General features: G+C 36.4%; 1 protein-coding gene across 1 annotated transcript in view; it reads right to left on the reverse strand.

The window, feature by feature from the left end:
• Positions 1–16290: 16290 nt before the first annotated feature.
• LOC145263675 (uncharacterized) overlaps positions 16291–16606 on the reverse strand; it is a 118643-nt gene continuing 118327 nt past the window's right edge. The window contains exon 4 of the mRNA XM_080120551.1: positions 16291–16372. Within this exon, the coding sequence (XP_079976677.1) occupies positions 16299–16372 (74 nt within the window). The 3' untranslated portion in view covers positions 16291–16298. The remainder of the gene's footprint in view (positions 16373–16606) is intronic.

A 16606-nucleotide genomic window follows, 5' to 3' on the forward strand; every position in this document is an offset into this window, starting at 1 on the left:
AAAACCAACCATTGCCATATTTTTGTTCCAAAGTTCATCCTCAATTTCTTACCGCATTCTCACGTGTGAGAATTGAATTTTTCCCATGGTAAAATTAATTCCAATAAAATGTATATTTGCGCATGCGTAGAAATAGTCGATTTATGCCGGCTAAGTTCAATTTAAAAAAGTTTTGGCTCCTTAGCAGCAATTTTACCGGCTAAAAACCAAATCTAATTTGTTCCACGAGTCCAGATCCCCTATATGTCAAGTTTCAAGTTTGTAGATCATAAATTGATAGAGTAATTTGATAGAGACCATTCCTCACGCATACAAACAAGGTAACTGATATATATATATATATATATATATATATATATATATATATATATATATATATATATATATATATAGGGAGAGAGAGAGAGAGTGAGTCGGATCAGTCATTTTATTTATTTACACAGTTTTTTGAAACAGATTTAAAAATTCAATTATTGAGCTTTATTTTGCTTTAGAAATTATTTCTAATAAGAATTGGTCTGAACTATATAAAGCAAACATTTATATATATATATATATATATATATATATATATATATATATATATATATATATATATATATAGCAATTTTATATGGGCAACGTGGATACCTTCACAACAAAAATAAAAGAACGGATGAAAACATGCAAATGAAGAAGTACGTGATACCCTCTCCACTAGATATTTCGGCAGAAGGGCTACAAAGAGAAGACACTATTCTCCGGATATTGAGCACTCCGGGTATTCAGCACTGGAAAGAAAAAAATAATTAAAAATAAATCATTACAAGTTTTGTTTCAGTAAAAATAGTTGCGAATGCCCGTGCGATCGAAAAAAAAAAACTACCAAAAATTAATTCCAAAAACAATTAAATTAAATTTTTCGTCATTTTATATTTCTAATGTAATCCCCCCCCCCAAAAAAAAAAAAATTTGAATTTATCACATTTTGGGGTCCCTTTTGTTTATGTTTTTTTGTGTGAAAGTACAGAATGATCTCATATAAAATAATTAAATTTATCGTTATTTTATGTTTCAAATGTAATTCCCCTCCCACCACCACCACCACCAAAAAAAACAAAAAAATTGTATTTGTTATGCCCCCCTCCCTCTCGATCGCCAAACTTGAAAAAATGTGGGTGCTCGGTTTACGTTAAATTTATATAGAAAAGTGATCCCCCACGCTAAAATGTTAATTTTCTTTTCTTTTTTTTCAAAATTCCATATTATTTATAGAGACTTTTTAAACGCATTAGGCCCCAAAAAAGTAGGTTTTAATTTTTTTAGGGGTTAAACGACGCTGGGTCACGTCGTAAAAAGTGACCATTTTTAATTTAATATATTAAATAAATTTTAAAGAAAATCTGTTTCGCAGGCAATTAAACACACTTGCAATGGTATAATTATTATAATAAATCCTTGGCAACACCGATTAAATTGTATAAACAAACAAAAAGGAGCGGATGGGATGATGAATTTTGCTCACATGGAAAATTGGCCCTGTGTTTGACTAACTCTGCCCTCGTGGAGTGGGGATGCAATTAAATTAGGATATTAGTTTAATTATTTTTCTCTAACCCCATACTCCCCTTCCCCCGGGCATTGTTGTTTAAAATAAAGAAAAATGATGAATTCTGGAGAAGTTTTTCAAAAAGCAACTTATGAATTATATCGGCGTACTTGTAGCTTACATGATCAAAGAAAACTAAATACAGTGTAAGAAACGGATAACACAACAATCTATATAATTATAAAACTCTAATGACCTTGGAACGGGTGTTGTAATCCAACATCCCGTTTTCGACTTCCGGTTTTGCATGCGTACATAAACATAAACTCATAACAGTGTAAACAATCGCTGGACCGATTTCGTTCGAACAAACGGACGTCCTTAGAAAAGCGAATATCTTAAATTTCTTGAATAGAAAACTTCAAGATATGGGAAGCAAACGCAAAACGTGATTACAAATAACATGTATAATCATCAGCCTGTTTCATATATACGATATATATTATACTAAATAATCAACGCGACAATAAAACGTACTGTTTTACTGTGTACGTTTTCAGCGTCCCAATGTTTTTTTTTCACATTTAAATTATCCAAATAAATAATTGTTATACTTTCTGCTTTTTTTTTACGTCGTTCATTTTCGTATTACGTTTAAGTCATTATAACGCAATTTTCTCACAAATAAATCTACTTTGGCAATGCTGAGCTGCGCGTACTGTGGAATTTTCGTATTGTCCCGCGCAATGTATACAACTTGCCATCGTAATTGCTAGATTCCATGGTATTTGAGGTGTGTCAAATTATTAACAAGGCAGTTTGCTTCGTCAATTAAATGGGTCGTAAAGGTTGTTTGAGTAGTTCTGAAAAGAGTACTATTACAGAACAGTTAGCAAAAGGTATAACTACCCTCGAAGTATCGAAAATGATAGCAAGGTACCATGAAATGGTGAAGAACTTTGTCAATAACCCTGCAAAGGTACGTAAGAGAGCTGATAAAGATAAATCTAGAGTTGTTTCACGCCATTCTCTACTCCAAATTAAATGTGAAGTTGTTAAGAACCCTGGGCAGACAAGTCGAGAAGTCTTTGACCAAGCCGGATTAAAGAATGTCTCAAAAAGTACTCGATGTCGCCTTCTAAAATAAGTGGCAAAGTCTGTTAAGCCGTGCCAAAGCCTCCATTAAAGCAACATCACATACAAAACCGATTGAAATGGACAGAGGACAATATAAAAACGGATTTTTCCAAAGTTTTGTTCACGGATGAAGTGCGTGGCACTCTTGATGGCCCAGACGGCTGGAGCAAGGGATGGGTCCTAGGTGGACGACATAATCGCCAACAAGGTGGTGGTGGGATAATGATTTGGGCAGGGATTATCGGAGGTATTTTAGTTGGCCCATGGAGAGTCCCAGAAAACGTAAAAAATGACGTCAAATGCTTACATAGCTTTTCTGAAGAAGCACTTTGAACCATGGTTCAGAAGAACCATTATGCAACTGGGGTTCTCTGGGCTACGGAAGATGACGTGGCCTGCGAATTCACCAGATTTTAACCCAATTGAGAACCTTTGGAATGTCACGAAGCGACGTTTCTATGTAAGTGGACGCCAATTTAAGAGCAAAGATGAGTTGTGAGATGCTCTCCAAGAGGTATCGCGAGGAATAACTGTTGACGAAATCATAAATTTGACTAATTCTGTGGACCAACGCCTTTTACAAGTAATTCATAAAAAAGGATCGCATATCCCCTACTTATTATGTCACGTAGAAATTGCTATGTAGTTATTGTGTTCTAAGCATTTTTCCTAGTTCATTTAATGTTTGAAAATTATTTCAATAAATAAGTTATGGGTATATTGTGTTTTTTTCTCAACCTCGTTAATAACTTGACACATTGAAATCAACAGATATTCCTATCTTCTGCCATAGTTTCGCCTGTACTGCTTTAAATACTTTTATTTTCTGACTGGAGTAGCTGAATAGTATTGTAAGCACTTTCTAAATTCACCCGTTCCTCAGATATTTTTAAAAATATAAACTCGTTAATAATTTGATACGCAGTATATATATATATATATATATATATATATATATATATATATATATATATATATATATATATATATGAGCAAACAGTTAATGAAATATGTTAAAAAACACTTTGAAATGAGTTAAAAACATATTTAATCTGAAAAGGAAACACTAAATAAATGGATAGTCCTTAATCCGCGGAGTTTCGAAGAAATACTCTCCTTCTCATCAGAGGGTAGGAATTAGCAAAATGCGGGATCGGATTTTGCATGTAGAAGTATTTGATGAAACAACAAATAAGTCAAAGATCTTACTTGAAACAAAACAAGTTAAGCAGAGGGAATATGGTAAAGAAAAAGGTGATTACACATTAATGGATAGTCTGGTGGAAGATAAAAAAAATCCAGTGACGGTAAAATCCAAATGTAAAACTTCAAGAAAGTTAAAAGAATTTCCATTTGTACAAGTAAAATCCAAGGAAATCCGGTAATTGGAAGAAGATGGTCCATAATAATCCAAAGGCAGAAATCCATGGAATAATTCACAAAAATGTGTTTTAATTAAAAAACTTAACTCTAACAATACTCCCTTCTCAATCAAATGGACTATTATGAAAAAAGTTAAGTCTTATACTCCAGGCTCTAAGTCATGTCGCCTTTGCACAACCGAAGCTATAACTATAATTACTTCCCCTCTAAGTAACAATATAATAAATTCTAAAAATGAACTGATCTCTTTCTGTAAACATAAGTCCAAATTTAATTATGGCAATTTTGAAATTATATAGTTATTACTTTTACCCTTTATATAGATATAAAATATTTTTTTCTTTAACTTTATCGTTTTTCGACATACTTCTTAATACTTTATAATTTAATAATCCTTTATTTTAATTATTTATCTCTTCTTTGCATGGCCGGTTTTTATCTGCATTTTCTGTTTTATTCTTTAAATTTTCCTATCTATCTAATATATCAATCTACCCACACTTTCATATCTTGTATGTATATTTACTTAAATTTTACTATATGAATTTACTTACTTTTTATTTTCCTGAAATTGCAGATACCGGCCATCTTCTCCCCTTAAATAATTTTTATTTTTATTTTTTATTTTTATTCTTATTTTACTTTATTTTATATTATATATTATATTTTATATTTTACTTTTTATTATATTTCATTTTTTTATTTTTTTTATTTTTTATTTTCTATTTATTTATTATATATTTATTTATTTTTATTTTCCTTTTAATGTCGTTTAACAATTCTTGCTGACCTTTATTTAAGTGATGACCTGTACATTTCAGTTGACCTATATTATTTTGCCCTATATATATTGTCGCGCCTTTAACATTTCCACACATCACTCTGAAAAACACATTTAGTATCAGCGGAGGTAAAAATAACTTTACAAACTCCCATTTTAAAGAAAAACTTTTTACGAAAACATCTGAAGAGAGCACACCCTAAGCTCGAAACGCGTTATAAAAATATTTTAAAATAAAATATGATGAAAACGAAAAAAAGAGAAAGTGCATTTTTCTTATATTCTTAGTGCCGCAATCGTCAATAATCCGCTCCAAAAATTGAAAAAAAGAAAAGACGAAATTCGAAAAAATTTTACTCTTGCAGAATTTCACTCAGATCCTCTGGAGTTTCCGTTAATCATGGCTTGGGCTCGACCAGCAATCACTGATTAAGCCAATCGTTGCTAAAATGTTGAAACGCTAAATCGATTTTTGTTGTTTTTTGTATTAAAAAAGTGAGCTTTTAATTATTATTTGCAGGAATCGGGTATTTTTCTGTTTAGTTTTTTTACATTTCTTGATAAAATTAAATTTCACAATATCTTTTTTTTAATAAATTCTTAGCTGGAAGCACACAATAATTACAAAACGCTCTCCCTCCCATGGTAAGAATGGCTGAAAAAAATAATAATCTATATATTAATACAATAGCGTGTGTGTTATTTTCTGTGTCACACTTACATCCAGGTCGTTTAATTGTTATGTACTTCTATTTCTTGTCATAAATAATTTTACCGAGAATTCTTCATGAGTTTTTGTTTCGGTTTCGAATATAACTGATGGCACTTGTCATCTATTTTTTTATAAATAATTTTATCAACTCCTGCAAAGGTGAACGATAGTATATTTTATATTATTGGCTAAAGAAAGTATTCGCACAAAAAAAAGACGTCGCATTTTAACCGATTAAAATAAACATTTCACTGGTCGTTGAAGAAGAAAAAAAAAACGATTTCGCTAAGCACGAAAAATAAAATGTTAACGAAAAAAAGGACATTCTTTTCACACAGAAATCGAAAAGAATTGGTTGAAAAAAAAAATAAAAGTACTCACGCAAATACAAGTAAATGAATGATAGTATTTTTTATTTTATAGGCTAAAGCGAGTATTCACACAAAAATAAAATGTCGATTTTAATTCGATTAAAATAAACTTTTCATTGGTCAACGAGACTGCATGTCGAAGAAGAAAAAAAAACATTTTTCTAAGTACGACAAAGAAAGGGTTAACAAGAAAAGGACATTTCTTTTTCGTACAGAAATCAAAAAGAATAGCCAATATTAAATAAATGCTATAAACTCTCTTTTTTTTTTTTTTTTTTTTTTTTTATTACATTTTCACCCCAAACAAGGCAAATTGCCACTTTGGTGTAGGGGGCTACTATCAGGGGCAACAACTACTGGGGTACTATGTAGGGATTTGGGCAGCAAGGTGTCGGTTCACGTTACACTTGAACTTCTGCACGTCAGTACTGTTGGGGAAGCAGGGACCTGGAATGGAATTCCAGAGTCTTGCGGTTCTGGGGAAGAAACTATTGGAGTAAAAAGATCTTTTACATCTAGGGACCTCTACAGTGTGGGGGTGGGATCTAGTAGCCTGTCGGGTTTGTCGAGGGTGCTCGCGTCGTGGGGGCACAAGTGATTGCAGTTCATCAGAGCATTCACCACTAAAATACTTGTAGAACAGGCAGAGGGATGCAACATTTCGTCGATGGGACAGAGGCTGAAGCTTAGATGCCAGTTCAGGGCCTATCAGATTTGCGACTCTCTTTTGAACCTTGTCAAGGAGCGAGAGACTAGTAGCAGATGCACCAGCCCAGATGTGGCAGCAATACTCCATACATGGGCGAATGGTGGCCTTATAGAGGTACAGGATACTTTCGGGTGTTAGTAGTTTTCTAGCACGGTAGAGAGAGCCTACCTTTCTTGCAGCGGCCCTGGCAATGCCTTCAATGTAATTGTTCCAACTCATGTTTCCTGTGAACGTTAGGCCAAGGAGTTTGAAAGATGGACTCTCAGATAAAGGGTCGTTGGCCATTGCTATTGGTGGTAGAGAGGGTTTCTTGTAATTATTGAATGAAACTAGTTTAGTCTTGGCAGCATTGAACGCGACCAACCACTTTTGTCCCCATTCCACTACAGATTGGAGGTCTTCCTCTAGTGTTTCTGCCATTTCTTTAGAAATGTGTTCATTCGTCTTCCTGTCGTGTCTGCCATAGAGTGTAGTGTCATCAGCATATATACCCATCTCAGAGGCAATGTTGTCGGGGAGGTCATTTATGAATATCAGGAACAATAGAGGTCCAAGGATAGAACCCTGGGGCACTCCCGCATTTATATCATATTGTTTAGATGTGCGACTGTCGAGGACTACCTGGATTTTTCTCTTATCTAAGAAGGATTTAATTATGTTAAGTATTCTACCAGTGATACCGTAAGATCTAATCTTCCTGAGGAGACCCTCATGCCATACCCTGTCAAAAGCCTTAGATATATCTAGAGCTACCGCTCTGCCTTCCCCCGCTTTGTCCAGTGATTGGTATATACGTTCAGAGATCACGGTGAGGATGTCTGCTGTGGAACGGGCTTGTCTAAATCCATATTGTTTGTCAGTCAGTAGTTTAGCATCTGTAAGATGATGGACTAGAGCATGGTTAATTATGGTCTCAAATATTTTGGCAAAAAGTGGGAGGAGGCTAATGGGGCGATAATTTGATGGGTCTGTCCTTTCGCCAGAATTCTTGAATACTGGTACAACAGAAGCAGTTTTCCAACAGCCCGGAAAGCAAGCTTCATTAAGACATTTGTTGTAGAGTTTGGAGAGAACTGGAGCTACTTCGGCTGAGCACTTTTTTAATAGCACAGCTGGGATAAGATCGGGTCCACATGCTTTTGAGGTGTTAAGGTTTTTTATGATAGCATGCACCTGAGCAGGGGTGGTTTTCAGATCGTCTAGTGTGGCGTCTGTCCGCATAGGAAAGTCAGGTAGGGGGTGGTTGGAAGGGTCCAGTGTGGAGTTTGAGGCAAACCGACTGGCAAGCATGTTAGCCTTGTCGGTTGCTGAGGAGACAACCTCGTGATTGTTGGTTAGTGGGGGAATTGTTGATTGCCCATTATTTACTACACTGTTGTAGATTTTCCAGAAGTCTCGAGTTCCTAGTTTTTGTGCTTCGATGCGCTTTTTAGTGGTTTCCGTAAATTCTCTCTTAGCTGTCGCTATTTCTTTCTTAACGTTATTTCTAGCTTCTATATACTTCAGTCTGTTTGAACTGGACTTATGTCGGTTAAACCTACGGTATGCATGCTGCTTTTGAGTAATGGCAGTTGCACAAGTCGACGTAAACCATTGGGGAGAGTGGGGCTTACTATAAAATTTCCGCATGGGAACATGCGCTTCGATTGCAGTTTTGAACCAGTCAGTGGTCTCGTTTGCACACTGTTCAGCAGGGAGAGAGAAAATATTTTTCCATGGAGCATCTCTAATTAGTTCCCTGATGGCTTCCCAGTCAGCCTTATTATAATATCTCGTTGTTTTGAGCAATGGCTCTTCAGTTTTGGGACTAGAGTTTAGGGCGATTTCAACCATTATCACTGCATAATCAGTGTTCCCGAGTGGGCTGTGGGCCTTCGCTATGCAGTCATCGGGAACTGTGGTCAAAAACAGATCTAGAAGTGATGCGTGTTGTTCTTCCTGGTCAGGGAAACGGGTTGGAAACGTAACAATTTGTGATAGGGAGTGAGATATAGCGAAGCTATGGGTTGTGCTGCCCGCTGCATCTGTGTGAGTAGAGAATCCAAGCCAGTTTTTGTGGTGGACATTAAAGTCACCAAACACATGTATTTGTGCGCTAGTGTCGAGGGACAGTGCCGTGTCTATGCTGTCAGATACTTTGTTTATTATGGAGCAGTCCTGAGTCGAGGGAGAGCGGTAGAGAAAATAATAGTAGCTAATACTGTGTTGCACGTTTAGTCTAAAGCACATAAAGGCTTGATCATCTGTTTCTAGGTTTGTTTCTCTAGTCAAGGGAAGGGTATTACGAATGTAAACTCCAAGTCCGTGCATATGTCTGTCAGAGTCCTTACGGCAGAGTGGGAGATATCCAGGCATGTTAAAGTGGTTAGAGGGAATGGAGGAGTGTAGGTTAGTCTCACTTAGTGCTAAGATATCCGGGGTATTTGTTAAGAGAAATGCTTCAACATCAGCTAAGTTAGTTCTAAGCCCACGGATATTTGTGAATGAGAGCCTCAAGGGAGGAGGCAAGTTGAATTTGTTTGTCCCTAATCCTGGTTTAAGCTTATTTTTAGATTGTACTGTCGTCATATTTTTTTTTTAAAGAGTTTCGGTAAGGGGGAGCTAAACAAGAGGTTATGCGGAGCTTCAGACATGCATCACAAGTAGACCATCAGCTGACCTTTCTCCAATTAGGATTGTGGCCTCAGGAAAGCCCACCGGGGATGAGTGCAGGGTCCCTTTCCATGCGCGTCATGGCACTGCAAACAACCCGATATTCAACTGTTGATGGAGCAGCCGCTCTAAGCGCTACCAAAGAGTTAGGGCTCCTGTACTACCAGTCGGGAACAGCAGCCAGGAACTGTCAATCCGGTACCCTCAACCCTTTAGAAGAAGGTCAACCCAATCTAACCGCTCAGGCATATCTTATACTCAAGCACTCCCAAATGTTCAGTTATAGGGGTGGGGCATGCTGGGAATGGGGAAGAACGGCGTTCATTGCCCTAGCCAGGAAACAAGATCTACCGCTGGGTGTTTCTGTCGAATCACTGAGATAGTGTCTCTGCGCTTGACTAATAGGCAAAGAAGGAGTATGGAAGCCGGGCGATAGACAGAGCCTATCTACTCCTTAAGCAATTTAGGTTTGCAAACCGGTGAATTTGTTTGAGTCACCAGCTCTAGGAAGGTTGTCATCCAAGACTGAAGAGGCCTCTCTCCCCTTTGGTTTAGTTTCAGAGTTTTCCTTCTCCTAGACGGATGATCTGGGAAGACCTACTGGGTCCGTCAGCCCTGAGAGGGTTTTCTCCGCGCCTAGGTTCTAATCCAGGTATTTCTGCGACCCCGCGTTGTTAGTGTTACTGGGTTAGTTTGTTGGGGATTATATCTACTGATTAGTTACACTCCTCAAAGTGATTTAGGGACATGCTATTTACTTGTTAATGGATAAAGGGGGTGGGTGAAGTTCATGCAGTGTAAGCGTCTATGTTTGTAAGAGGGCTTGTTAGGGAGGAGATAATGTGATTTTAGACGTACCCTTTTTTTTTTTTATTAATGTTAGCTTAGGTCTAGTATAGTGTTACAGTATGAGTAGGTATTAAGAATTGAGCTACGAGTTGTGCCCGAGCTATTTTAGATGATAGGATGGTTAAGATGTAAGTGCAATATAGCATGGATAAGACAGCAAGTATTGAGTCATGCGTAATTAGGTGAATAGATATATATGGGCAGGTTTTCAGTAGGTGCGAATAGAGTTGGAGTTGTAGGTATTTTTTAGTAAGAGTCATGGGGCGTTTTGCATAACAAGGAGTGTCGTTTCAATAACGTAATTAATCGTTGCAAAACTCGAGACAGTTGTGTAGTGCATATCGCTTTGTTTCTGGGTACTTTGGCTGTTAAGTACCTGCCTTTGTGTGCATAGGCTGTTAAGTCCCTTACTGGATAGGAATGAGCTGTAATGCATGCCTTAGAGGTAGAAATGTATAGATGTTTAGTGATGGTTATTAAAACAGTTTGCATGTGAGGGATTAGGGGCTGGAAGTTAGCGATTCAACTACAGATGCGGAGCAATGTGGGAGTTTAGTGGCGGATAGGTTGGAAGGAGTAGATTGTTAGCGTTCAAGAGAAGAGGGGTTATTTATTTACAGATGGATTTCCATTAGGATTTTTGAGTTACAGGTAAGGTTTAGTCTGAAGAAGGGAGGAAATTTTTTTTTTTTTTTTTTTTTTTATGCATGCAGGTAAGACAAATGCAATCGTCTTGGAGGTAAAATGTATAGGATTTCGTAGCTAGCTATTAGGTTTTTCCCTCCCAGTTATAGGGACAGCTAATTAATGGGATTTGGAATTGTAGTCATTAAGGTCAGGCGCAGAGTGTTGCATCTATTCAGAAAATTAGCCCTAGTATCACAGCTGGGATTATGTATATTGCAGTTAAAAATATAGTGCCAGTCAAATTATGAGCCACGTGCAGTGGTTTGGTATGGTATGGGTATCATGGAGGACACTTACATACAAGCAAGCGTACGGTGATTGCATATATTAAGTATACTACTTAAATAAAGTTCTTTTACAGATAAGTACCTTTTTCTTAAGGAAAAAAAAGGAAGAAAATGTGTAGGATCAACGAGGAATTGAACCCAGTATTTACACGTTACGAAAATTGAAAAATGGCAAACGACATCTACTGCTTTCTGTATAAACGCAAACGCCGAATTATTTTCTCAGAAAAATTGCGACACACGGAAATAAATATATAAAAGAAATTCTCGTTAAATAACCAGGTACGAATTTAACACTTGGATTTTGACTCCTATTTACTATAGTGAGTGGGCAGCCGCCACCGTATTTGTGAAAAAAAATATCTAAAGAGATTAAGGTATGCGCGGACTTTTCGACCGAATTGAACGCGGCGCTCAAGGACTATCACTACCCGCTACCAAACCCAGACGAAATATTCACTAAGTTAAATGGCGGAAAATATTTTTCCAAAATAGACTTAAGTGAGGCGTACCTACAAATACCAGTAGAGGAAGATCGCTCGAAACTTTTGTGTATCTCAACGCACAAAGGACTTTATAAATTCAATAGATTAGCATTTGGTATAACAGTAGCACCTGTAAGTTTCCAACAGGTATCGATACTTTGCTAAGCGGTTTGGATTTCGCAATAGGCTATCTGGATGATATTCTTATGCGTATTCAAAATGTTGAACAACATACAGATCATGTATTTCAAGTGTTTGACAGAATAAAAGAATACGACTTCACATTGAAGGAAGCAAAATGTGAATTTTTGGAACGAATTAAATACCTGGGTCATATAATAGATAAGGACGGGAGGAAACCCGATCCAAACAGGTCCACAGCTATAAAAGACATGCCAGAATCTCATAATGTAACTACATTGCAGAGTTTTTTTAGGGCTTACGAACTATTATCAAACGTTCATTAAGAACACGCATGAATTGCGTGCACCATTGAATGTACTATTAAAAAAGGACAAAAAATGGGACTGGACGACTGAGTGCCAGGCAGCGTTTAAGAAATTACAAGATGTATTAACGTCAGATTTATCCCTGACTCATTTCAATCCGAAACAAGAGATTATTGTCGCAACTGACGCAAGTTCTTATGGGATCGGAGCGTGCATTCTACACAAGATGTTTGATGGATCCACTAAGCCGATCACCCATGCGTCAAGAACTTTACTGCCTGCCGAGAAGACTTACTCCCAAATCGAAAAGAAACCACTAGGGATCATATTTGGTGTTACAAAATTCCACCGATTATTACACGGTCGTAAATTTAAATTACAAAATGACCATCTTTAGCTCTAAAAAAGATCTGCCAATTTACACAGCCTGCAAAGATGGAGGACCATTCTACTGAATTACGATTTCAGTATGGAATTTCTTACATATGCGAAGTTAAGTCACGCAGACGGGTTGTCGTGATTAATCCCGAAATCAAGGGAACGCTGGAAGACACAGTATATCCTTACTACAAGGCGAAAAGGACTCTACAGAAATATTATGTAATACGATCAAGGAACTACCAGCTACTTTTGAAGATATAATAAAGGCGGATGAATAAGATAGTTTCATCAAAGAAATGAAACAAAAAATATAAATCGGATGAATCGGTGGCAGAAGCTTATTCTATATGCAATGAGGTACTGTTGTACCGGGGAAGACTAGTAATTCCAGCAACACTACAAAAGAAAATTCTAAAGGATTTCCATATGGGGCACCCTGCGCTACGCGAATGAACAACCTCATGAGGTCCTACGTTTACTGGAAGAGTATGGACACTGATATAGAAAGCATGGTAAAGTCATGTTAGGGATGCGCATTGACTGCAAAAGCACCCCCAATACAATTTAGCCCATGGCCTAAAGCGGACCACCCATGGCAAAGAATGCACGTAGATTACGCAGGCCCACTGGATGGAAACTATTATTTAATATTGATAGACAGTTTTTCAAACTGGGCTGAGGTATTTCGATGTAAAAGTCCACCAACGAATTTTAAAATCAGTGCTCTTCACGAATTGTTCATTAGGTTTGATGTGGTTGATTTCTAGTGTCAAACAATGGCACACAATTCACTTCAGCAGATTTTAAAAGTTTCTAAGAGAATTTCTGGGTTAACCACATAACGACGCCAACCTATCATCCCCGATCGAACGGTTAGGCAGAGAGGTTTGTAGACACGCTGAAAATAGCCCTGAAGAAGGCTAAAGGAACGCCCTTAGAAAAGGCCCTACAACAGTTTTTACATGTTTGCCGAATTACGCCAAATGAAAACACCGCCGGCAGAGTTAATGTTCGCGAGAAAAATTAGGCTGGTCTTCGAGAAACTTTTGCCAAAACAGGTGAAACCGCCAAATACTATAGTTCCTTAAAAGAGGTATTTACCTGGTGAAAGGGCATTTTTCTATGTACACAAAAATAATAGCACGATGTGGGAACTAGGAAAGGTCCAGAAAAGGATCGGGCGGATGGGCTACATTATCGAAGGTCCAATATTTACTCACAAGTAACATTTAAACCAAATTCAGAAACGTATCACAGATGACAAAAGACAACCTCTTGCTGAACAAGAAGTAATGGACCAGATATATGACACGTTCGACTTGGTAACACCACAAGCAGCCGAACAATGCCGGTCTTCCAGGAAAAGGAAAATGACCGACCCGATAGAGATCAACCCCAGGAAAAAGAGCTATACGACCATCCCAGGGGAATGAAAAGCTCGAGACGGGGGTGTTGTGGGGTACAAATCACTCCTATTTAAGAACTGTGGAATCAACCAGTCCTGTGAATATCACTGGTTTCAGAGACAAAATGGAGACATTCATACCATGTTTAACCGCACGCTACGAACACGTTCCTCTCATACCAGTTTAGTGGCTCCTGTATTCTTTATGATAAATACATATTATATTTTATATACTTTACACTACTTGTGGTTTCTTTCATTTGTAACCCCTAGCACAGGTCTACAACATATATATACATATATATTTCATAAGTTTTATTTCGGTTTCGTTTCAAACGTATGCACCCAAGTCATATGGATATATATTTTTTTTATTTTTGAAATCCCAACTTTATAACATATACAAATTGATTGAACATTAACTTTATAATAATACTAGCATGGGCACTCGGCGTTGCCCGGGTGTTTGGAAGTGTATTTTGAGCAACAAAAAAAAGTGCTAGTAGGAAGGCAGGCTCGAACCCGTACCGCAAAGGAGGAACAGAACGGGGTAAAACCTAACATTTATGCTGTTACGACCACCGCCAAACCAAAAGCGATTTTTTTTAAAATTAAGGCTAGACAATCTAAAGGAGAGGATAACTTTAAAAAATATCGGCGAAAAAAGTGACCCCCCCCCTGTAGAAAAGTGCCTAGTCGAAGGGGAAGATATTAATGTTTTTAGCCAGTTTTTCGAGATTTGTCTATGAAAGATCGAACTTGAAAACTATACTGATCTTGGTAAAATCCGTCGCCTCTATTGAAAGTTTAAGGCAGACATGCAAACAGACATATATACATACATTTATATATTGGTAACTAAAAATTATCGACCCAAACTGATGAAAAAGCTTGCCCTATCTCTAAATACCCTTCATGTAAAATTTCAAATATTTAGACCAGAAATTGTCTGAGTAATTTGGAAGAGACCGCAGAGGTCAATTTTTTAAACTTTGACCTCTATTATGACCCCTTAAAACTTACTGTTTTGGGCTCAAATCAAGTTATTAAGTTAGATCTATGTCCAAGGAACCTATATCTAAAATTTCAAGTGCGTAGACCCAAAATTATCGGAGGAGTTTGGTAGAGTTCTCAAAGGTCAAATCGTTGAACTTTGACCCCTTAATCGCCAAATTTCTGGCCGAAAACCGATTATATAGATTTTCCCAAATCTCAGTACCCTGTATATCAAATTTCGAGTCTGTAGACTAAAAATTGACAGAGTTATTGCGTAAGGAAATGTACACAGACACACAGACACACAGATACACAGACACACACATAGACACTTTCACTTTTATATATATATATAGATATACGTTCTGATAAAATACTTAATCGTTTCTATTCTCAGCCAGTGGAGTAGAATTCCTTCTAGACAGAGATCATTTTAATTTGTATCACAACATCGAGTGTTCTTTTTCAGAAAGCTGGATTTTCTCTACATTAAAACCTGATCTTGTATCTGTGCCTTTTCAGGAAGGCAAGTAAAAAGAGACTCCTCTCTCCAATAACTGCAACAGTAGCAGCATATCCTAAGGCTTGTTATAAAAGAGAATTAACACAATTTCCACTTGCCATACAAAAGAATAGAAAAAGTGAATTCGGTTACGAATTATGGTGAAAATTTAATCACGGCAGATGCGAAATTTGATTTTCACAAAAGTGTCAAGCACAGACCAATTCTATAAAAGTCCAAGACATTTAACATTTTGTTGGGGTTTTTTTTAGTGGAGATTTCTAATCAGTCTAATAATATTTCCAAATATTTATAGTCAGTTGATAACACTTCATTCTCATTGATCGAAAAATGTTTCATTTCATTTTACGGAAAACTCATCAAATTCATTTCAGTTAAGATTTGGTATGATATCATGAAATACATTTGGATTATAAGTTTGTGGGTTAAAAAGTTAAAATTGAATTTTATTGAGAAGCTTTTGTTTGCCATTATTGATTTAAAAACAATAAGTCAGATTTGCAAGTCAGTTTTTATATTTTGTAAGAGTTTCTTGTCATAATATTTTTTAAAGTTTTCTTTTCATATTGACAAAAAAAATTCCATTTTTATGCCTTTGTTTATTTAAAGTTTCTTGTCTCTTCATTCGTAGGAATTTGCCAATAATTTCATTAATAATTCTAAAATCTATCAATTATGGTTCTTATTATTTGGTGTTTACAACATATAAAAAATATAAAACTAATCTCCAAATTTTCTTCTGTTTTTAAATACTTTATCAATTATCTAAGAAATTTTAGATCGCCTCCAGTAAAAGAGACCAGTTACATAATCACCTGGCCTACTATGGAGATGGCCTTGATGAAGCAGTAAAGAATTAATCTTATGTTCAATGGTTAAAAAGGAATCCAAGCAATTCCAATTATGTTCTTTTTTTATCGATTACTACATTTATTCCATTTATCATGGCTTTTACTTTCTCGTTTACTTTGTTTCACCTGAAGAAGGGTCATTATTTTCTTCAGAATTCTGTTCATGGCCAGCATTTTCGGATTCTCCTACAAAGATAAAGAAGTAAATAGAAAAATATAAATCAACATGCAGAAAAATAATGCTGTTTATGTATGTATGTATGTATGTATGATAATGTATGTATGTATGTATGTATGTATGTATATTACTGTATTTATGTATTTATGTATGTATGCATGTTACTGTATTTATGTATGCATGTATATATGTATGTATGTATGTATGTATGTATGTATGTATGTTACTGTATTTATGTATGC

This window comes from Euprymna scolopes, chromosome 39 (genome assembly GCF_053919585.1).
Source record: "Euprymna scolopes isolate OS-2025 chromosome 39, ASM5391958v1, whole genome shotgun sequence".
Classification (NCBI taxonomy): Eukaryota; Metazoa; Mollusca; class Cephalopoda; order Sepiida; family Sepiolidae; genus Euprymna; species Euprymna scolopes.